General features: G+C 38.7%; 2 protein-coding genes across 4 annotated transcripts; one reads left to right on the forward strand and one right to left on the reverse strand.

The window, feature by feature from the left end:
- Positions 1–531: 531 nt before the first annotated feature.
- On the forward strand, positions 532–3,718 carry LOC108888865 (protein C1orf43 homolog). Its single transcript, XM_018685055.2, has 7 exons — positions 532–911; positions 1,012–1,113; positions 1,247–1,355; positions 1,444–1,497; positions 1,869–2,035; positions 2,431–2,489; positions 2,854–3,718. The coding sequence occupies exons 1-7, from the start codon at positions 849–851 to the stop codon at positions 3,059–3,061; spliced, it is 762 nt and encodes a 253-aa protein (XP_018540571.1). The 5' UTR covers positions 532–848; the 3' UTR covers positions 3,062–3,718.
- A 107-nt stretch (positions 3,719–3,825) lies between these two features.
- Positions 3,826–22,122, reverse strand: tuft1b (tuftelin 1b). Of its 3 annotated transcripts, XM_018685052.2 has the most exons (13): positions 21,926–22,110; positions 21,184–21,240; positions 9,923–9,997; positions 9,728–9,826; positions 9,525–9,602; positions 9,229–9,294; positions 8,356–8,445; positions 7,355–7,465; positions 6,243–6,466; positions 5,998–6,103; positions 5,606–5,689; positions 5,214–5,308; positions 3,826–5,069 (listed from the first exon to the last, which is right to left on the reverse strand). In XM_018685052.2, the coding sequence occupies exons 1-13, from the start codon at positions 22,034–22,036 to the stop codon at positions 4,997–4,999; spliced, it is 1,269 nt and encodes a 422-aa protein (XP_018540568.1). In that variant the 5' UTR covers positions 22,037–22,110; the 3' UTR covers positions 3,826–4,996. The 3 variants fall into 3 exon arrangements, with proteins under 3 accessions (XP_018540568.1, XP_018540569.1, XP_050923454.1); XM_018685053.2 differs by lacking the exon at positions 8,356–8,445 and having other exon boundaries at positions 21,926–22,122; XM_051067497.1 differs by lacking the exons at positions 21,184–21,240; positions 21,926–22,110 and adding an exon at positions 17,232–17,300.
- Positions 22,123–23,779: the final 1,657 nt, after the last annotated feature.

Below are 23,779 nucleotides of genomic sequence, written 5' to 3' on the forward strand. Positions count from 1 at the left end.
AACATGAAGTGTGCAGTATATAGGGATATTTAGTATATTTATGTATGTACACTCACTATATTCTAATGATACAGTAATATGAAATACCTACATATGTTAGAAATATCGTGATGTAGTTTTTATATAAAATGCATAACACACATAACATAATGCAGTATAATATAGTGTGAAATATGTTACTACTACTAATACTACTACTGTGTTAATATAAAAACATAATGTAATAAAATAATATACGTAATAAGTAATATACATGATGCAGTACAAGATGCAGGTATATTGTTGCAAAGTATGTGTTTCAATGCACAACAGTAATGTGAAAAATCAATATCAAAGATTACATGTGTATCCAGTACACAACGAGAGAAAATAATATATTATGGGAAAACATGCATGGTAAGGTTAAAAGAAGACAGCAGTAGAAATCTTGAATCTCAACAAAGCATTTAATTTTCGTATGTATTATAAGTTAAACTATATGTAGGTTGATTGACGCGACTGTTCCTTCTTACACGGTTATTACGGTAATTTGAAGCGTCGCAAATCAGCTGTCACTGTCGCCCTCCTGGCGCAGAGCTAACACAAGCTAAACTGCGTAATTTCATGCGTGTTGTCGCTGAAACCGAAGAGGATTATCAGCACGGTGTCGGCATAGGTTTTTTTTTTCTAGAAACATCTTTTCAAAACTGCAGCGTGATAAACAGTTTCTCGACTATGCTGCAGTGGCCACTCTTCAATATGAACAACTGACTGTTAGCTACCAAGCTAATGTGCTACACAACGTTTAGATTCATTTCTAGCTAGCTAATCAACCTGTGGATAAACTACACAGTACACTGACAGATAACATGGCAGAGTCACCGACCCTATCAGGGGTTAATGTTGTTTTGGTCATGGCCTATGGAAGTTTGGTAAGCAGCTAAGTTACAGTTATTGTTGCTAGCTGGTAACCGCTCATTTAACGATGCTGTATTTAAGGTCCTGTCCCGTTGTGTGTGTTTTTGTGTGCAGGTGTTTGTGCTGCTGTTTATCTTCGTCAAAAGGCAAATCATGCGTTTTGCAATGAGATCCCGCCGGGGACCCCATGCACCCATCGGCCACAATGCACCCAAGGTAAAATGGATTTCCTCTTTTATAAGCGTGGTTACCTCTTGTGTTGTCAGACAATAGCTGAATGTGCGGCATCTGCTGTTGGCGCAAGAGTTTACAAGTCTGTGTGCATTTCCTACACGAAATTAATTTACAGGGTTTGAGGGAGGAGATCGACTCCAGGCTGTCCAAAGTCCAGGAGATCTGCTTCGAACCTCGTCTCCTCTCAGAGGAAGACGACAGGCTGAAGCAGGGATTACAGATAAGTCAGTCACTTTCTTGATGGCCCCCCAAATATTTTGTGCTGCATGTTGTCCTTGGCCTAACATAACAAAAACTGTTTGTATTTCAAAGGTTGCTACAACTACCTGTACAGAATGAAAGCTCTGGATGCCATTCGTGACTCAGGTAAGATAAGATAAGATAATCCTTTATTAGTCCCACAATGGGGAAATTGACAAACATCAAATTTGATGCACAGACGTATTGATTGTGCAGGTGCATGAATAATTCTTCTCCTCATCACATCACATAACTGATTACATTATTCTCACACTCATTACCATCATCATCTCTCGAATCCCTTTGTAGAAAAACAGTTCAAATTCCTTTTCATCAAAAACAATCTTAAATCTGTCCTCCTTAACTTTTGTTTTTAAAATTATATATTATGCTCTACACATTTATCAAATCATGTTTTTTGTGGTTTCCCCATTGGGAGTCTAAAAGTTTCATCTTTTCTAACCTTCACTCCTTGTTCCTTCTTGCTTGGATCTCAGGAATTCCTCTGCAGGAGATAAGCCGCAGCCCCAGTGCGTTTACAGGACGCAACTTCAGGAACTGGCTTCTGGAGTTGCGCAACTCCCACTCTCTGATAAAGAGCAGCCACAGCGTGCTCATTGACCGCTTGCTCGAGGGCTATGACAGTGCTCGCCATGGGACTGGGGTGTGTGCAAGTGTTGCTGGTGCTGTGTCCACAATCACTCCCTGGTTCAGCCATTCACGACTCCTTTTATAATAGACACTAAATAGTTAATTCAGTAGTGAGCAGTGAATTGAAATTTCAGGCTTTTTGCATTGTGGTATTGTTGGCAGAAAGTGGTTTACATGCAATAGTATCATTTTTGCCATTTCTTTATGGCATTTTTAAGGTTTTAATACAGTGAATATGTTTACACACTCACTCTCCATATAGTAAATGGGGAGTGATTTTGACCTGATCCCTCATTTGACAATGATTGGAGATGAAAGGAAAATAGAATATAATGGGTTTAACGGTTAAGTAACCTGTTGTTGCTGTTGTAACATGTTGCTGATTTGGCTTTAACTCTTTTGTTTCAGGTGTTTGGGGAAGCAGAGTTCCTTGAATACCAGCAGGCTCTCAACGAACTGGCTGATGTGTAAGTGCTGTTTTTACTGGTCCAGACTTGACATTGTTAGTCCTGTAAAATTGTTGGAACAAGTGGTCGGTCTACATTGCTCACACCAACAGGGCAAGGCGTGGTGCATACTTTAGCATGTAATCACCTCCGCAGTTTGAAGTCCTGAAAATCAACAGTCAGATTAAGAGCAAATTCATGACTGTTCACATGACTGGTCTGCTTTTCATCAATTTGCTGATTTTTCTGTTACAGCTGCTACTTTATAACCATCATATCTATAAATATGATTACTTGTATTAGTATTAATAATATGTTGTGTTCATCCGCTGCCATCCATTTTACATTGTAAACCTTTCCACCTGTTCTCTCTCTCCTTCCACAGGGTGAAGGCCTATTCCAGCACCACCAGTCTGGACCAGCATCACCAGTCCGCAGCCAAGGACCTGACAGGATCTCCTGTCCGCAGCACCCCCTCCACCATCCAGGTCACCTACCTTCCCTCTACTGGCCAGCGCAGCAAGAGGCCCAAACACTTTCTGGAGCTCAAAAGTTTCAAAGACAACTACAATACACTGGAGAGCACGCTGTGAAACACTGCTGTTATGGACTGAATGTCAGAAACTGGTGTGTGTATGTGTGTGTGTGTGTGTGTGTGTGTGTGTGTGAGAGAGAGAGAGAGCATATGTGCACGACGGTTACACAGCCTACTGGGAAACACAAATTAGTTACAGACCATAATTTTGTTTTCAAATTGAGCTGTGAAATCATGACTCACAATCGAGGTCCTCTCCTTACATTATGTTCAGATAGAGCAATAGCTAATGTGAGAGTTTAAAAAGAATTATGTAGAAAAATACTTTATAACCGCTGTTAAAATCGTGGAGTCACAAGATTTCTTCCTCTCATCATGATGAAGCCCTGATGTGCACGTGTTACACCAAAGCCTTTGATTTTTGTTTGGACCTAATGAGTGTGTTCAGAGGACAAATATGATTGTAGCCAAGCTGGCAAGGTTTTCATTGTCATTTTTGTAAAACCAGCAACGTAAAAGAGAAATCATCTGGACTCTTTTTTTTTTCAACAGTACAAATGTAAATATGAATGAACAATTTGATTCATCGTGTGTTTGTAGAGATGTAGAAGATATTTATATGGACGACTATAACTTATTTCATTGATATTGTGTGATTTTTCTACCTGTGTGAGGTTGTATACTTTTGTGGTTTGAGATAAAAACCTTAGAAACACTTTGTCATGTTCAGTGTCCTTAATATCTCCACTAGGTGGCAGTACAAGGTTGTAGACAACAGAGATAATACAAGAAAGGTTTGTAAAACTTCACAAGTACAACAAATGAGTTTGATCAACCAGGCCTTTTATTTAAATAAAATTTAACAAAGTCTACAACAAAAGAACACAGACGGAACTTCGGTGTGTCTATCTACAAGGTTCACAGTAAAAGATTATTCAGTTCATCCTGGATTGCAGCAGAAAGTATTTTACAGAAAGAAACAGCAAGGTGCATACAAACTTAGTCAGTTTATCAGTTAAATCAGAATTATTGTTATTAAATATGAGACTGTTTAGCACAAAACATGAATTGTGCTGAGGCAGCACTTGGCAGCGTAAATAAGAATTAAAACTCTATCATCGACCAGCCACTGTCTCTACATGTAGCCGCTACTAAATCTTTTCCAGCATAAGTAAAATAAAGAAGGTCAAATTTCTACGATGAAAAACAACACTATCACTCATATTTATTCGACGTAGTCTAAAGAAATATGTTTAAGTTAAACATAAATCATATTTCAAAGCTGACATAGCCAACTGCATGCCTGCCATTGGCAATGAGGTGCAAAGCACTGAGGAATTCGACCTTGAACCCTGACGCTGAGGGTTGTGGTCATGTTGGCTGTAGGATGAAGACGTGCTGAAAACACTCAACACAATGTGATTATATATACATTTGTTCGAGTGTATGTTTAACAGAGACATTAATAATCGTTCATAATTTTTACCCACTTTTTACATTGACCTGTTGAAACTGCTTATTTTAGATTCTTTATGGGAGAGAAGTGGAGGTGGAAAACTTAACAACACAGAGAACTATACTGAACTCTTGCTTCTGCCACTGTACGTCGAAGACTTGCTGACACAGTACATAGTGCTCAGATTTGTGTCTAAGTATATCATCTAACAAGTTCAGTAAAATTCTTTGCATTGCACAGCTCCTTCTTAGTGTCCTTTTTAGGATTTCTCCTATGTTTGGATCCCAGTCTGAACTCCTCTCACTTCACCTGTTTACATTCTGTTTGACACTGACAAAGCCTGGGACGGGATGCAGAACATATTCTCAAAAGGGAACCATGAGCTGCTAACAAAAGACCAATGTGCTTTGTCACCATGAAGTCTGTTACACCAACCTTTTTTTAGATCACTACAGACCTATGTTTTATATACTGACGAGTGGTTAATATATATTTACAGTCTTTTAAAACTTCTGATCACTCCTGTCTACGCTCCATTCACGACTTGATCTCAATGACTTTGATGAATGGGAGGACCTTGTTGGTTGGTGTTGTTGGTGTGAGTGGTTTACTGTACAAAGGAGGATAAAAATGAGAAATTAATGTTATGAGGTTTGCTTGGACATTAAACTGTAGCATCAGTAGTAGACAGATACTGAAATTAGCTGAAAATAAGAAAATGAGCAGAAATATGAATAAGGAATTGATTAATCACCTGTAAACGACCTCTGGCTTGTTCTCAGTGGACGTCATGGGCGGAGGATTCTGGCCTGCCATGAAGTACTCCATGTGGTCATGCATTTCTCTGTTCTGCAAAGAGAAAGGGGTAATAAACATTTTAAATTTTTTCTTTGTTCACAGAAATAGGGGGTTTACCGTATGAAGGATTTACATCCAGGGCAATTTTAGTTTACTTGGGAAAGTGTGTATCATCAATATCAATATCATCAGCTTAAAGCACAGGGAGAATTTAGACGATAAGTAAAAACACAAATAAATTATCTTATGAAAAATGGAAGGAAAGTCCTGTAATAGCAACAACATGTCTAAGTAGGAACAAGCCTTTAGTGGATTCATTTATAGGATATATGATATGAGGCTCCTGACCTCAGCTTCCAGGAAAGCCACCCTCTCCTCCAGATCCCTGATGACTCGATCTCTCTCTTGAATGACAGTCCGTGAGTTCTGCAGCTGTTGACAAAACAAACAAACAATGAAGAGTTGCTCTGGAGAAACTCAACTCATTGTTCCAACAGGAGCAGATGCAGCATCACTTATTCATGACAAGTGAGTTTTGTTTCACCGTGCGTCTCCGCTCAGCTCCACTCCCTTAAATCAATAACACTTTATGTGTCTGCCTAATCAAAATCTAATTTCCTCATTAATGGCTTCCTGTGTGTTTGTGGGGACTGGAGACATCATTTGGATTGTGTGTGTGTCTGTGTGTGTGTCTGTGTGCACCTTGCACCACCAGGCAACCTGCTTGTGTTCATAAATACCTGTTCGATCATGTGGCGGACCTTCCTCTGCTGACTCTTTAACATGTCATCAAGGTGATGAATCTTTTCCTTCAGGATGGCAACCTCCTTCTCCAGCTCTGCACATCTGCAAACACACAGATACACGAGGGAACTCTGTCAAACTAATAGCAAATTAATAAATTTACTTGTAAAAAAAACAACAACAAAAAGTTTTTTCCAAACCACTGATTGTACTTGGCTCATCACTGTGTTTTCCATCTCACCTCTGCTCTTTCTCCTCCCCTTCCTCCCTGCCCGCTTTGAGCTGCAGCAGCTCTGCCTCCCCTGCCGCCATCTTGTCTTTGAGGACACCACTCTCGATCTCCATGCTTCCCAGCAGCCTCTGCAGCTCCTCCACCTGCTGACCTCTCTCCTCTGATTGCTCCTCCGCCCTCTGCAGCCGCTCCGACTGTTCAACCAGGCGAGTGTGGTACTCGTTGCACTCCGCCTATGAGGGAAGCCACAGAGTGAGAACTGCTTTGGGATATCCTATACTAAATAGTGACAGATACACTATCAAAGGATTGTAAGGAAGTGTAATTTTTTAAGTGTAACTGTGAGTGACATTCTTAAATGGCAGGTCACTTTTGCACACCACCTCCAGTGTAAAACAGAAAAACATTAAGAATTTTTTGTAAACTAACAACTAAAAGAGTATATGATGAAGTGTAGTGTATAGTAAATTGTAAATTTCCCTGCTGTGGGATTAATAATGGATTATCTTATTATCTTCAAATAATTATAATATAGTATGGAAATAGAATTGGAATATAGCTACAGTTTAATCATTTCTGTCATAGCTTCACCCTACATCCACCTAACTAGTGCTCTAATAAAACATCCTGAGCAGGTTGACAGGCCCTTTAAGAGATGTATTAATTTCTCTTGGCAGTGTTACCTGTTTAAATCATGACATGGTGTTGACTAGAGATTGGGATTAACAAAATATCTTAATATGAATGAGGGTTCAGACTAAATGATTCTACTCGTCTGCCTGTTGTATCAATGTAATCTTGTTGCAGCCAATAACACAATAGAGGGCAATAAGTAAAAGACCACAGGGGCAGCACATGACAGATCAGCCTATGGTGAAATGTACCATAGGTTGGTAAAGGGCAATAAAGGGCAGTGTCCCTGCATGTCCCTGCATGACCTGACAGATGAATGCATTGTAGAGCAAAGACCCAAACAGAGGAGGATCACAAGATGACGGATGAAATCCAAAGATAACGTCAACAGATAATGAGGATGATTACAGGAACGAGGGAGCAGCAGAGGGGTGAGTCATAGCTGCAGACAGGAAATCGTGTCATGTTACTCATCTCGTGAGACAGACCTGAAGACTCTCTCTCTCCTCCTGATGCCTCTTCTCCATCTCCTTCAGCTGTGCGTACAGACGCTTGGTCGCCTCCCTGAGCTTTACACTCTCCTCCCGGTTATCTGCGACCTGAGAGCACAGGCAGACAGAAAGTGACATGCTCAATTAGGCTTAATCTGGCAAACTACTTGAACCTGAGGGCAAGACAGGAGAAAACAAACAGATAAGAGAGGCTGCTGATAGGCCCATTTGCTACGTGTTTAAAAGGTTGTTTGGCCCAGCCTGACATAACAAAAGCATTTAGACAAGAAGCTGGACATCTGTTAAATTAAGTGGAGATAATCTTTAATCTCAGGGCTGTCCTTTAGGTGGGCAAAACACTTCTTCCTCTCAGACAAACAGTGCACTTTGCATTGCTCTATAATCTGACTCTACTTAGAAAGGAGGGCAGTGTAAACTGACCCCAGCTTACCTACATACAGGTCACTGAGTATGGATAACCACAATGCACACACATTCCCTCCCTGATCCAACACTGCTTCCTTGGAATATAATGGTGTTATGTTACAGAAGATAATGATGAACTGAGTCCAGAGTAATGCATCAGAAATACAGTATTGTATGTGCCTGTGTGTGGCCACTGTCTTTGTGTGTATGCTATCAGAACGTAAGTGAGCCCTTACACTGTGTGTGTGTGTGTGTGTGTGTGTGTGTGTGTGTGTGTGTGGTGTGTGTGGTAAGTAAGCTTTCTTATCAGCTTCACAGAGTCTGGCACTGTTTCTGTGGAGCAGCAGACGGGTTGGCTGGTGTGTACAGGTAACAGCTGGAGGGCCAGACATATTTTCCAATATGAATGTTATGCCTGTCATTTGAATACAAATTTGAATGTATTCAAGCCAGTTTTAGCTGAAATTGGTTTCACTTCCAATGGTTCATGCATATGAAACATGATGAATAAACAGATCATAGCAACCAAACAAACACTCTGAAGATGTTACAGAGGGCTGTGATTAGCTTACATTAGTCTCTGATTCAATGAGAACAGTGTTGCCATTGGAGACAGCTGGTTGGCTGCTGGATATGTTGACTCTGAAGCCATTGGCTGGATACTGAAGAAGAGAGCAGTGGCTAGTTAGTGGAGTTAGTAATGCATTTCCTCTTTTACTCCTAGAATGTACAAATGATGCTGTGGCTAGGAGAACTCAAAGCATTGCTAGTTAAAAAAACACAAGCAGACATGGAGAGGATCTTCAGTTGGACAGCACAAGTATTGAGACCACTTCACTTTTTGCTCACTTTATTGTGCTGTAAATTTAATTTAAATAGGTAACATATCTACACTCAATAACATGCAACAAAGAACACATGCTAATACCTCTCAAGGTAAGGTAAAGTTATGGTAGCCATTATCACTGACGACACAGAAATCATGATCAAAATAAACATTGTTAGTGCTTCCTTATTTGTAGTGTTGCCTGGAAACCTCTGTTATGTTGAGTGTAGTATTTAGTAGCATTTGCAGCATATGTCTTTATGACAGGTATGTATTGTTAAATTGGTGATTGTGTTTATTTGTTTTTTTTATATTTATTATTCTCTCGATGCGAAGTATGTGTTGTCAAAGTGGTGGAGATACTGTCTTCATTTTCTTGTGCTTTGCCCATTGGCTTTTTAATATTCAGCCATTGTAAAGTACACTCAATTAGGCCTGCAACTAACTAAAGATTATTTTAATTATTGATTATTCTATGAGCAAGTCCAATACCAAAATATATTCAGTTTCCAGTGGTACAAGAGGAAAGCAGAAGCAATGTGTTACTCACTGACCAAACTATTTTTATGCCTAATTATTTCAGAAAAACATTTTTAACATTGATGCAGAGGGTGTGTACCTTGTTGTTGTTACTGTTTTGCCTGGCCGCCATCTGCTCTCTCAGAGTCTTCAGACAGTACCTCACCTAAAAACAAAAACAATTCATGCATTTAAAAAATGAGTGTTATGCAGAAGCACAGCTATGCCCTTCACCTTATTCAACCCAGCCATTTCAGTCTTAACATTTTTCCTAAAACAAACAAACACACAAACACACACACACACACACACACACACACACACAGTCTCGACTAGCAGCTGAATGTTAACTCATTGTCTGCGTGTGGTTGAGGATGTGTGGCGTCACACACTGACCTCCTGAATCTGCGACACCTCGTCTGTTAGCATCCTGACACTCTCTGCTGTCTCTGGACGGGAGGATTCAAGGTAAACCTAGGTTACAGTGACAGGGGTTTGTTAGATAATACAGATGAGCAAAGCTCAGATAAGCATGAAGGGTCGGGCTGGCCGCATACAACTATACACACAAACAATAACAGAAAAACAAGCTCACATACCTTGATGACTTCAACTTTTTCTTCTGTGGGAGTGATGAGTTCAGGTGTTTCTTCCTGCTCTTCTGGTTTTTGTGGCAGCACCACTGCTATGCTGCTCTCCTGCATTCAATACAAAAACACAAAGTTAAGTAAATATGTATTTTTCTTTCAGTACAGTAAACAACATGATAAAAAATTTCCTCTTTCATTTTGTACCTTGTTGTGCCACTCCGAGGTAAAGCCTGACCGATACTGATCCTGTAGACTGAGTCTAAGCCGCCTGCATCTGTCCTGAAATGAAAGATGAGAGGATAAGAGGAACTAGATGAGTAGATGGAGTGGGTGGGGGATTACAAGGAAAACAACCAATGAAAAGAAAGAAGAAGGGCTTAAAATGAAAGTCACCAGTGAGAAAGAGGGTGGAGCAGGGAAAAAAAGAGAGAGGGGTACTTTTTGTCCATAAAACTTCTCCATACTGAAGTTCCTCTGTGGATGCCACATGGTTACACTGTAAAACCTAGCAACGGCCACTGAGGAGACATTTCCATTGAACGCTCAGGGCCAAGTCTGAGTCTGGTGATTATGACCAAACTACACTCACTGGAGAAAATGAAACCACTGTAGTTCAGTAAGGGCTAAAAATACCAGCTCTCAAAACATGAGTCATTCTCATCTCAACTTTGTTGCCCTGGCAACAAAAACAGATCATGTGAAAATTATCTGACACAATTTGACAACTTCACTTTAAAACAGAGTATTTATAGGAAATAGTTAGGTTGACAACAACACAAACAAGACTGGTTATTCTGTTATATTCATGTATGTGTTCTACTGTATTGTGTTTTACTCTGTAGGTAGTGTGAACTCAAGCATTCTACTTTATCTGTTATGTAAGTATGTGTGTGTGCATTCTATTATGTAGGTATGTCTATTCCATTATATTTTCTGTGGTTGTATGCATTCTATTCTAATATATCCTGTTCCATAGGTGTGTGAATTCTATTGTATTCTGTACGTATGAGTCAGTGAATGAGTGACATAGGAAAGACATGATCTTTCCAGCGTTCTTTTGCAGATGACTTGCTGCTCTCTCACCAGCTTTAGATTTAATTTTGCAAGTAATTTCTTCCAGATCCACACTCATACCTCGTCATTTTGTAAAGTCTGCCTTTAACTTTGCCCTTTCTTTGGCCCTTAGCTTCTTTATAGCCCTTTTATTTTGTTGTTTACAAGCTGTTTATTGGTCAGTTTAGGACATATTTTTTCCTGATAACACAGAGACAGCCCTGTTATTGATTGTAGGATTTCACTGGAAGTGCATGTTGTTCTGATAATAGCCATTTATTCAATGTTCCTGATCCAATGATTTTAATTTGTTTAATGCTGTAGAACTTTTCTTGTACTGTAGTTATCCAGACTTTATCTTGTTGGCAAATAATATAATAGATCACATGTGAAAACTTGTATGACCTTTTTATCTAAGTATTTTTTTACATAACACATTACAAAAGTACAAAGTACTCTCCCCAAAGCAAGGAAATGCTTTTGTGGACTAGCCTATATAATCCTCCTTGACAACACCCAGTTAAGTAAGTGGAGGTATGGCTTCCATATTATCTGTGTTGCTTTTTCTCTGAATGTTCAAAGAAAACAAATAATTTAGCTCTTTGACAAGTCCACTTGAGGTGGAGCATAAAAGTCCAGGTGCAGGTGAACTATGTAACATATCTGATTTTAATCTCATCAACAACCTTAATCCTTAACTCCATGGTGGTGTTAAATGCTTGAATGTTTGTATGCATGTGTGCATGTACATGTTCATCTGCATGTCTGTGTATAGGTGTAGGCAGTCAGTCTCCACCCTACAATACACAAGGTAAAGACTGAATTGCTGTTATCAGTCATTATTTGGGGCGTATGCCTGTAAAATCTCTTTTTGGCTTTGTGTTGCTGCTGTGGGCACTATCATCAGTGGCCTTAATTAAAGTGGGCGTTAACCACAGAGTAAATTAGATCGCAATCAGACTGAGGGCCAAACTGCACAAATGGCACATAATTTAATAGCAAAAAGAAACAAACAAAATGTCCCGCAGATGTTTGGACTGCACTGAAACACCCAAATTATTATGATAACTATTATTAAAAGGGCTGAACCAAATAAAGAATGAATACACCAATAAATACTCAGTTAGTTAGAAGTAAAACAGATACTGTAGCTGCTGTGATAGGAAAACACCAGCTTTTTACAGCTGCCACAGCCCAGTGCTGGTGGTACCTTCACTCATAAAAATGTGTTTTCCAGTACTAACTTTTTATTGTCTGTCAGAGAGGTATTTTCACAAGTTTCACAGGTAGGTGTGACTCTTGGCCGTACATAAAACGCAAGAGAAAACAGATGTTCTTCCCCTAAATCATGCTTAAAGACGTCATGAGTCACCTGCATGATATTTTTACATTCACATACTTGTTTTATAACATCACACGTTTTTATATCACCTTATCTGGCCAATGTCACCCACTAAACTGCAGAAACATTTTGTCAGCACAGTGACACTGCTCACACATTGGTCATACACTTAATAAAGTGACCGTACACACCTTTAATTGCTCCCTGTGAGAATGACACCTGTAATTACAGCACAGGAATGGTAAAGAGGCACTGACACGTTCTCTACATACCACAGTCTGTTGTCAGCTTCAAGTGCAAAGACTGTGACTCAGAGTTTATACCTCAGATGTACTAATCAAGAGTTATCAATAAAACACAATTCAATCATCATACATACAATTGAAATGACAAAAGGCTATTAGAATGCAGAAAGTTCTTCCAACCAGAGTAATATGTTTTGACACTGTTCATCATACGATGTTGCTTCACACCAGAAGAACATCAGACAACAATTTTATTTGTTTAACCAGTCCTCCTTTCCTGGGAAAAGTTCTTTGATATCTGGCTTCCAAGTAACACCGGCATTGCAGGCATGCGTATACAAATTAAGTGCCAGCGGCTTGTTTGTACTCTGTCATCACCATGACGTCAGATTGAGAAAGGAATTCATTAGAAGTTTAGCTGAACGTTATAGCTTTATGTAACAACTTCATCTGAGAGACAGAAATGACGCTGACTCAGAAAATCTCAGAGCTCACAGCTTTTACATTTTTAAAGACATTTAACAATTAACATGTGATGGCTGGTGCTTGCAGATCATGGTGAATGAAGAAAGAGTAGTAACAACACTTATCTTCATTCAGTATTAACAAAATCACCTCACGTGCAGCATTTCACGCCAGCGTGACACTTGCATGTGATCACATAAATCCATGTGTGTCACATTGAACAGGTCTGTAAATTAAACAGTTAAGCTGAGAGAGACATCTCCTTCAGGTGTTGTTGTGTATATATTCCTATCAAATGTCAAGAAAATTACTGTAAAATATATATGCTGTAGGTCATAAAATATATGTTTAATTGTTTTAATTGTTTTATTCTCTGTGTGTGGTCGTTTGTGGCGGACATGTCTTTCTATGTGTGGTTAAATTCTGGTTTGAAACCCATTGTTGTCATGGTGGAAATTTTGGTTGGTGCTCATAACTTCAGAAGGCTGTTTGATGGTTAAGAATTGGCTTTAAGGAGTTAGAATTACAGTTAGGGTTAGGCATTTATTTGTGATGGTAAAGGTTGGGGTAAGGAGCTAGGAAATACATTATGTCAAGGAGTGTCCTCACAACTATAGATAGACCAACGTGTATGTGTATGTGGTTATGTGTGTGTGCCACTGTGACACATAAAATAAACCTGTGTGTGAATGGGTGGAACAATTTTAGAACGTATGTGAACATGCCCACCGTAAGTCATGTAGACACACTGCTCTGTATAGCTTAAAGAACAAAAGAGGGCAACCCTGCACGTCACATGTGGGTAACACATTTGGTTACTTACGTAAGCAACCAGTTCTCTGTTTTGCAAGTCAAACAAAGGACAAATGGTTTAGCTTGACTGGCAGCTCTTTGTATATAATTGCAATGTCTGAAAACCATCAGAGCTGAGGCAGTGACAGGCGGGCCAGTATTTCACTCTGTGATCTGAGGGAGCCACAGCTCCCGGGCTTCTCTCTCTCCCAACACAGACACACCCTGGGAGGTGCATACTACACACAGAAACACAATGTTCAGCACCTCACCACACGCTATTCTTCAGTGTTTCTTTGGCATCAGTTACATAGACACGTTTACATTTCAGCCATGTGGCTGACACCTCCCCCCAGACCTTCACATCAGTAATAAGTTGATTTTATTTATATAGCACTGAATCACAACAGACGTTACCTGTCTGCACTTTTTTCCTAAAAAATAAACTAAACTGGTAAATTATAGGTATGTTCTGGTTGTCAAATTAATCCGTACTACAATCTCTGATTAATCTATGCTAAATCCACTAAAGCTTTTTCAGGTGCTGTTCCAAATGATTTAAAAGTACTCCCTCATTTCCTGGTACAGACTCCTTTTCCACAGCAAAAGGTAAATGGAAATGTGGTAAACTGCAGACTACAAACTACATTAGATTATTAAGAGCTGGTTTAACAGCAAACAATCACTGCTTATCATCTAATGTGCCACCAAATTTCAGAAAATCAAAAGTTTGATGTATTATAACTCTGAAATTCTAGGTGTTGGAGAGGTCAACATCACAGCACCATGAAAACAGTCCCAACAAATGATTATGGATGAAAACAAGATTGATTTACGACCACTGACATGAAAGGTACTTAACAGGTGTCATTACAGGCCAAATGGCCTGCACTTATGATCACGTTCCAAGGTGAAATTAAACACTGAATCACTGCATATTTGTGGGGTTCTGGCCTGTCAAATTTACATATAAGCAACTGCTGTTACATCCTGACAACATAACAACTCTTACATTCATGTACTGACAAGAAAAATACAACAGACAGAAAATGTGTACAAAGAGGAATATGAGGACATGAACATGTTTTTTTAAGCAAACAGGTTGTACTTTGAGTTACACTATAGTGCATTATCACTTCGGCTTAATACTTCTGCTTTATCTTAATACATATTTGCTCTCTGCTGCACAGGCATGTGCGAACTCATACCTTCCTGATTATATATATATATATATATATAATGGCATCAGATCTTTTATCTGCTCAATGCTTTGCAGTTCAATAAATATCTGCCTCCAGCATTGAGGTAAATGCATAGAAACTTCTGAGAGCTGCTCCTCTAGGCTTGTCCGTGCAGCTCAGGAGACGCTTAATTTCCATTTCTACAGCAACCTTAAGTAACCTCAAATTCACTTTAAAACACAGAGAAAACAAAAGGCTGCAAAGTTAAGTGGTATCCCTGGGTTTTCCATAGCTCTTATATAACATGGGTATTATGTTTACATATAAACCCATTTCACAATAGAATCAACCTGCAAGTTAAATGAATATAACGACAACAGCTTTCGAGATAAAATCAACACAGTAATTAGGGTGTTCAGGTGTTGTTCCATTAGAGTGATTGATTCTCCCTCTGAGGCATCAATCTATGTTAAATTACATTCTCATGAGTTTGGTAAGATCAAGACAAACCAAGAAACAACCATCAAGAAACCACTTGCACTGCTAATTTTTTTTACAGTAATATATAAAGTGCAACTGGTGATTTAAGATGCATGCTAATTGTTTACATGCAGACATGTAAATAATCTGTAGACTGTTTTATGTTTAATGTAGGTGATCAATGATTCATGAAAAACCTGCATTTGATCAAAATGATTTTCCAAGTCTGACGAGTCAGTAGCGTTCATGTTATGTGCAACCAGGAGCCACTGTGATCCATGTTTTTCATTAAACAAAAAAATATGGCAGTCAAAGCAACTTTCACAGATCACTGCAAACCTACATACTGTGCTCACACGTCATGAAAGTGTCTCCAAGTTAGTGCGCTGCAACACAGTGATCTCAAATTGATTTGACATCTACTGTGTTCAAAACTGTTATTAACCGGAGGCAAAATGCAGACGTGTTAATGAAGTGTTAAAATAAACATTCTGGTGAAAAATCTTCTACTGGAGGTTCCCATTTAGTTCATCTCTTCACAGGTCAGTTTTTTAAGCTAAGCAGCAGCAGTGAGCCCTGAGGGAGGGTCTGGTTTCTATCTCTAGTGTCCTGTTTTCACCAAATCGGACAACAGAGTGGGAAGACAGAGCAGTGCTATACAGTAGCAGTCTTTTTATGTTGACTCCTGTTTACAGGGTTTGAGGCAAACATACTACTAAGAAATTCAGAATAGGGCAGTAGAGGGGAGGCGTAGGTACGCAGAACCAAGGGGAGTAGATAACACAAGAATGGATTGGTTCAAAGGAGGAATAAGTAGTCTGGAGTAAAGTACAAATGATTTGGTAGAACAGAGAGCAGTGGAATAAGACTGCAAGAATTTTAGAGTGGAGTAGAGAACAGTAGAGCAGAATACAATAGAGGAGATAGTAGTATTTGACATATTATCAGCAGCGTTGCAGGTCAGACCACTTGCACTGGATTAGAAAATATGAAAACAACCACTTAAAAATCAGTCCATCCTGACTCATGTTTACAGATTTGGAGGTGATATCACTTCTTCACCTCAGCATCCGGGCTATAAGAGCCTCCTCATGTAGTCAATGATCTCACACAATCAATACAGGCCTGAACAATCCCAGTTATTTGGAGATGATCTCACTGCTTCACTCAGCTGTACAGGCTGAATGATAGCAACAATGAATAAGGGATCAACCAGACACGCTGTAGCTATTAATCTGTGTATTAAATTATTCTAACAAACTGAAAGTAGAGCACTGAGGTAAATAAAGTAATTTGTGAGGATTTAGAGATAGCAGATGACTATTTGTAGCAGTAGAGCAGTATCTGTCCTAAGTACCAAGAGAGTTCATCGCAGCCAAGTGTGAGACCCATCCATCTCTAACTGCAGTCAAAACAAAGTAGATTTATTACTTAGCAACACAAGGACACACGCAGTGAACGATAAGAAAAGTCATAAAACACTTAAAACAACAAGGTAACTTGCTGGTGTCAGCAGAGGTCCTGCACCACACGGTCACGCACCACATCTTAGTTATAGACTCCTAATACCAACAGTATGTGTCATCATCACAACAAAAACTGAATCACTTTTCCATGGCATAACTGACAAATGGGAGGCAGCTCTGAAAAGTTTTGCCTGGTAAACTCAGTGCTAATGTTTGAATTCAGGTGCTTTGTGTGGTGAATTAAATTATTAAATAAAATGCAGATGAATTCAGATTCACACAAATTGCGTGTGAGGAAACTACCCCTTTGTTTTAAGTATGACACCTTCACTAAGAGGACATACCCAAATGAATCATAAAACCAAACACTTCCCTTTAATTCATAAATCAGACAAAACTACAACCACAAGTACCATCATGCAAGTCACACTCAGCAAACCCAAATGCAAACCCTTTACTTAATCTCACAAAGATCACTCTGATATCTACCTGAGCAGACAAAACTGTCCGGGTCTCTTCCCAGTGATGTTCAGGCAGCTGTGAGCCAGACGGTCTCTGTCTGTGTGACTAAGTGCGTGGGAAGCCACGGCAGTGTTGCCTTACATGGCTGGGTGAGGCTCCACCAGCTGCCCAACCCTTCTTCCTCTAGACTGTTCCCCAGTCACAGAGCTACAGTGCCAGTCCACATAGCTGTTAGCCTCCCCTGCAGGACTGCAACTGCCACATGCACAATGGAAACAACTGGAAGGAACGTTTCCACTGATTAGATTATACACAGTCCTGGACAAGAAGTGTGTTGATGGTGAATCTAAACTGCCTAACATTTTGACAGTCATGTATTAACTTCATAACCTAGATGAATTTCCTTTTTTTCACATTTTATTTGAATTGCTGACACCTTTGGAGATGTGGTCAGTGATTCAAAGGTCTGGAACCAGAATATTATCTTTATCAAACAGTTTTTTTTAAATTAAACCTTAACACTCAGCCTTAATATATACAAATATACACCAATATATAACTCAGGACATTTTGTGACCAACAGATAAAACTGCAGAATGAAGAAGACTTCTATTATCTGGCACACGGTGACAGTGGTAGGTAGCAGGACTCTGAGGAATGTGTGGTGCGAGTTATGTAAGTGAGATTAATGAAGTGTCTTTATATAACAGTTACTGGCACAGTGTGTGTGTGCAGTATAAACAAAACTGTGCAAACAAAAGTCAAACAACACAGCCCAAATATGTTCACCTCTGTGTGTGTCTACGTGTCTCTGATGATCTGAAACTTTGTTTGTTACAACTTGTCTATGGAATTACCTATGTAGTGATTCTGGAAATGCAACTTGTTCTTTATTATTTTAAACACATTATGGGGCTGCAACTAACAATTATTTTTTATAGTCAATTAGTCTTGAATAATGATTTGTTGTTTTAGTCAATTCACTAGTCGGAAAAACTACTGTGATGATCAATTAATGAATTTTACAAATCTTTTAAAAGACAAAAAACTAAACAAAATTCTCCCTGCTTTTCAAATATATATATATTTTATGGTTTCTAATAGTGAATTTAACATCTTTGGGTTTTGGATAAGGTCAGGAAAAAAATTGGGAAATTGTAATATTCACCATTTCAGACAATTAATTGTTTAATAAAGAAAATAATTAACTGATCATTAGTTGCCGCCCTAACTATGTCTATAAAAGAAGCAAGCAAAAATGCCTAGTCTTATTTCAGAGGTGATGCCTTCAAATTCAAAACCAAAGATATGAAATTTACAATTACATAAAACCTAAAAACTAATAGTTTCATCAGTTGTATGTCGTATGTATGACATTACCTCTCACATGGTTTCCTATTACAGTTTCTGTGTTTTACGTGTCTCTCTCTTTTTACACGATGAGCAGATGTCCAATTTGTGCAGGTGTGTGTGAAACACCCTTTTATCTCTCAAGCTTCTTGTTTATATCTATATGTGCACGTTCTTTTGTTGCCATGTGAGCAGTGCAAACATGCCATTTAACAATGTTGGTGTCACACACAAAAGGCTTAGAGTGGATCTCTCTCATGTCTTCATGTAAGTATACAGTAGAGCTAACAAAGAACCAAACAAACAAAAAAAACATTACAATCCAGCTAAGCTATTTTAATGATATCCTTCCCTGAACCATTCTTGCTCTTCCCATCGTGTTCTCACGCAATGACAACACACATCAAGTAAAAAGTGCTTTGTCAAGATCAGGAAGAAACTCTGATGTGTGTGTCTGAGTGGAATGAAATAGGTTTTCCTCATGAAAACAGTGAGTTGTGGGGTTGGCAGAACAGGATGCAAGAGAGGTCAAAGCTCGTGTTTACAGTTCAATCACAGAACTGACCGAAAAACAACACATTCCTCTGCAACCAGTGACAAAACATGCTCTTTCCCATCTTAAAGAGACACTGAACTGGTGAATTCATAGCAACAACCTGAACAAGCCACCGCCATATGTATCCTGCCCTTATTCTGTGTCACAGTCTCAAAGGACCTCACAATGATCCACATCATTACACCATGAACATGGAAAACTTCTAAAAACAATTTAACAGGTTTCTCATCTAATCATTTGTTGGTGCTCACCAAATCTGTCAACACAGCAAAAAAAAGTTTTTGTTCCATGTGTGTATTTGTCTGGACATGACTGTGTATTCCTCCTCTTCCTGGCAGATGTCTGAATAAATAAGTGATCTGTTCATTCATGCCACCATCCTGGTACACATGATGCCACTACACTAACTCAATGGTTTAGGCCTACTGATTACACTGTTTTAATAACTGCAAGTTATGTGTTGCGTAATTTTTAATTTAACAAACTCAGGTTCATGTCACTTTGGTAGATAGTTATCATACTTTGACAACAAGGAACTGTTTAATGACAACAATGTGAAACAAACATACTGTGAAAGAGCAGGTTATACACTGAGTGGATCAAATGTTAAAGTGTCAGATGCATGTCCTTGAGATAAGATATAGAAGGAAAAACAAACATTATGTCTGTCAATGAAAAGATGAAGTTTCTATTTACCTAACCCACCAAGCACGTCTTGGAACCTTCTTAATGAGTTCTTTGGAACTCCAGTCATGGAATCCTCTGTAAATTCTACATTCTACAACGTCAGGTCAATTGTTTTCTCAAAGGAGCCTTCACAATTGCTTAATTTAAATAAAGTTCCAGAATAACTTAAAACACTACATCTGTTTTCAGGCACTTAAAACATGGCTGGAGGGTATAATTATTTCATTATTTCTTATGACGTTTCAAGTAGTGTGCTCAGACTTCACTTGTTTCAACATATCAATTCATTCTTTTACATATGTGAGAGAGCAACAACTGTGGTGTGAGCCAGTTTTTCTTTTATGTATAATCACATTTAAGATGATTTGATACATGGGCTAACTCACTTGAAGCAATAAAGCAGGTTAAAGTTCCAGTGAAATTGCCATATATACAGTGACACATACTGTGGTCACTTTTCAGGACAACGATGAGTGACGTTCAACTCAACTCAGTATTTGACCTGAATGAGTATTTTATGATTAGTAATGAGAGACCAAATTTGATATTAAAAGGGATATCAAGTGAGCTCAACTGAATTCACTTCTCTTAATAAATCACAGTCATTTTATTTAAATTTTAGCCACGTCTTCAAACTATTTTAAGTCTTAATACCATCAAAGAGAAAGTATTTATATGCTACTGTTTGAGGAGCAAACTGTAATAGACAATCCAGGCTATTTGCTATAATCAGCTTTTCTTTGAGTTAATGCTTAAACACACAATATATACACAGTGTGTTGTTTCTGCATTTACATACATTGTGTTGAATGTAGGGGTTTTTTTTGTCCTCTAAGGGGAATCACTTGTGTATTGAATATTGCGACTATGTTATAACTTTTATGAAGGAGGAAAAATCATGTGAAAAAGCTACATGGCTGTTCAGACAAATGTTGTTTTCATATGAAAACCCTTCATTTTCTGAGTATTCTCACGTTATGTGATTGGTGAAGACTGAGTGTCTGACTTTCCAATGTCACACAAAAAAGTTTGTTTCATAAGTTACATGAAAGTTACATATAACTGTACATACCTAGCTGTTAAATCTTATTTCCACGAGGAGTTTTAATTTTCTTTTTTTTTTTTTTTTAATATAACTGATAATACAACATATTTTTAAAGTATTTTAAACGGTATACTCCACGTGAGCTAGCTAATTAACGTTATCAATCGCAGCTGTGAAACTCGCGTCTGCATTGTGGTACACACCGGATACAAAGTGAGATTCAGTAACTCTAAACATATCACTGAGCACCACAGATACATTTTAGTTACGTTACACCTGACAGGGTTTCGACTCCGTCTCTTTGGATGAAAACAGTTAAACTGGTTTTAATCGTTACTCACGTTAGCTTTGTTGTCCTCTTCTCCATTTTTCACAGTCCGCGTCACGCCACCGCTCATCTTCTCAGCGGGAAATGAAGCAAAGACATACAAATGTTTTTTAAAAAACTTTCTATCTGTCCTTTACATAATCTTCTCCTCCTCAAACACAACTGTAGGATACTTCAACAAAAACGCGAAGAGAAGTGAAAGGACACCTGGACCCTGCTCCTCTCTCCCTCCCTCTCTCCCTCCCTCCCTCTCTCTCCTCATGGTTTGACCTGGTAGTAAAGTTGAATCCTGCAAGTCTTCTAGATGCCTGCTCCTCATTACAATGGAATGTACTGAATCATAAATCAGGATGTAGGAAACAGAAGTTACCGTATATACTTTTTGCCTTTATTCTTGATTTTGATTTTAGTTTTTCACATCTTTTATCAGCTCCACTTAGTGTTTCTTACACATATTTTTCCTCCCATGATAGTGATGATGGTAATAAAGTACTGTGTACAGATTTAACTTATAATTTCGCTTACTTTTCTCTATTTACTATATCTACTTGGACCAGGTTATTTACAGCTGCCCAGAGTTAAAAGTGGTAATAAAAATGCTTCATAATATGTCACATTTGGCAGTTAAAGTACATACTGTAAATTAAAAGTAGACTGTAAAATGAATTTCATCTAAATGTCTTATTTATTCTGGGGATCTGTAGGGATGATAATGACTCAAGAACACACATGGCTGAAATAAAACTGTGTCTGACCTCAGAGAAGTTGACGGCTCCTCCGTCTGGCAGACATTTGGTGTGAGTGTTGCTGAGCCACAGCATTTTGTCCTCAGTCACCTGCCTGATCTTCTTCCAGATTGATTCCATATGCCGTCTTTTTTCATCTGTCTTGTTTCCGCAAAATTCTGCTCAGCCTCTTCCCCATTCTTCAGCAACTTCTCTGTCAGTAACACCACAGCAGCAGCACCAGGAACCTCACAGTCTCTGTGATCTGCTTCCTCTCCACTGCAGCTAATTCTGTGTCAGACCTGCAAATAGGATATAGTCCTGTTTGATAACAGTCCTGTCACATGTCAGGTGGCTGTGGTGCCGCTTTTACACTGTTGCTTATTTTCCTGGTAGGCCTATGGCTGAACTCGTCTACCTTTGGAGGCATATGGTTTGAAACTTTGTGTGACGTGTCTGGCACATCAGCCCAGAGAAAGTGTCCCACTTTCAGCATTTGACAATGTAGCTGTGATGATGTGAGAACATTGTGAATTTTCTTGAATAATGGATCAAACTAGTGAGAAATAAGTAGTGTTCTTGTGAGTTAGAGAAAAACTTTTATGATACTTCATTGATTTTATTTATCAGATTTTTATATGCTTTTAATTAACAGTTTAATGTGTTTTTAAATGTTAAAAATCTCTTAAAGCTCACTTAATGGTTTAACTTAAGTGAGGACACAGTCTATTTTCCTGTTGTTACTTGCTCTCAGAGAGGTGTGGCATAGAATAAAATGAGAGGCCATTTCCACACAACAGACCAGAGTCTAATCCTCAAGTCAAGTTAAACAATATAAGCCTTCTTCATCAACTTACCACAGCATCTTTCCGCTGTGGCTGACATCATGTAATTATGTTTTACATCTGGGTTTCTGACATAATCCCACATTATTTTAAAAGCTATTTGTTCCGTGACACCCAAATAAAAGTGGTGACTTTGCACACATTACTGAAGTACAATAAACTACTCTAAATATGGCGCATAGGCTTTGTGTGCGGCACCTATAGGGTAAATAGATGACTGGTGAGAACGACACAGATTCAAAAGGCAGCTCATTTTTAGAAAGCCCAGCCCAAAGTAAACATGCACTGGAGTTATAGATTAATGGCATGGGAATCACTAGATCAGTAGCAATCTTTGTATTCTGTGCAATGTCAAGAGTGCATGTTATTTTAAACCAAATTTTTCCATTGTAAGAGCTGAGTGTCATGAACTTGTGGTAAATCATGCAATCTGCGCTGAGCTAACATACAAATGTAAATTCATTTGCATACTCGTTGTTGTCATTCACATTCCTCCTTCACGTCCTCGACAGTTGTAAATGAGGATAACAGCACAGATCAGTGCTGACGTACAATAACATTTCTGCTTTGTTATTGCAACTCACTACCGGCAACATGAATGCTGAGCGCTCAAGTTGCTCACTTTCTCACATATCAAGAAGATAGATTCATAGCACTAATACTTTGAGAGCTGCAAATTATGAGCTACAGTCAAGTACAGTGAAGCTCCTGTCATTGAGCTCTAAATCCAGATCTAATTAGACACATGGTCATTTATTTTGACTGATTAAAGTGAATGGACGTCACATTAATTTTTCATGGTTGTGTCATTGAATACTTTACTATGCAGAAAAATGGACGAAGAAAACAAGTTTTCCTTTCCAAAGGTGAGCTGAGGAGAAAGACACAGAGGTTAGATGAGGCGGAGTCATGATTACAGCTTGATGTCTCCAGTAATTACAGTAAACCAACTACAGATTACAGACTCTGCTTCTCTGAGGGGGAAAAACTCAGCCAGAGCTAAAAGAACCACACTGCTGACTCACTTCAGACAGGCAGC

This window comes from Lates calcarifer, linkage group LG3 (assembly GCF_001640805.2).
Source record: "Lates calcarifer isolate ASB-BC8 linkage group LG3, TLL_Latcal_v3, whole genome shotgun sequence".
NCBI lineage: Eukaryota > Metazoa > Chordata > Actinopteri > Centropomidae > Lates > Lates calcarifer.

Coding starts and splice junctions, on each gene's coding strand:
- LOC108888865 (XM_018685055.2), top strand. CDS start 849: ATGGCAGAGTCACCGACCCTATCAGGGGTTAATGTTGTTTTGGTCATG. Junction 1,114..1,246: donor TCGGCCACAATGCACCCAAG/GTAAAATGGATT, acceptor ATTAATTTACAG/GGTTTGAGGGAGGAGATCGA. Junction 1,356..1,443: donor GAAGCAGGGATTACAGATAA/GTCAGTCACTTT, acceptor TGTATTTCAAAG/GTTGCTACAACTACCTGTAC.
- tuft1b (XM_018685052.2), bottom strand. CDS start 22,036: ATGGAATCAATCTGGAAGAAGATCAGGCAGGTGACTGAGGACAAAATG. Junction 21,241..21,925: donor GAGCCGTCAACTTCTCTGAG/GTCAGACACAGT, acceptor CCCGCTGAGAAG/ATGAGCGGTGGCGTGACGCG. Junction 9,295..9,524: donor AGGTGTCGCAGATTCAGGAG/GTCAGTGTGTGA, acceptor TTTTGTTTTTAG/GTGAGGTACTGTCTGAAGAC.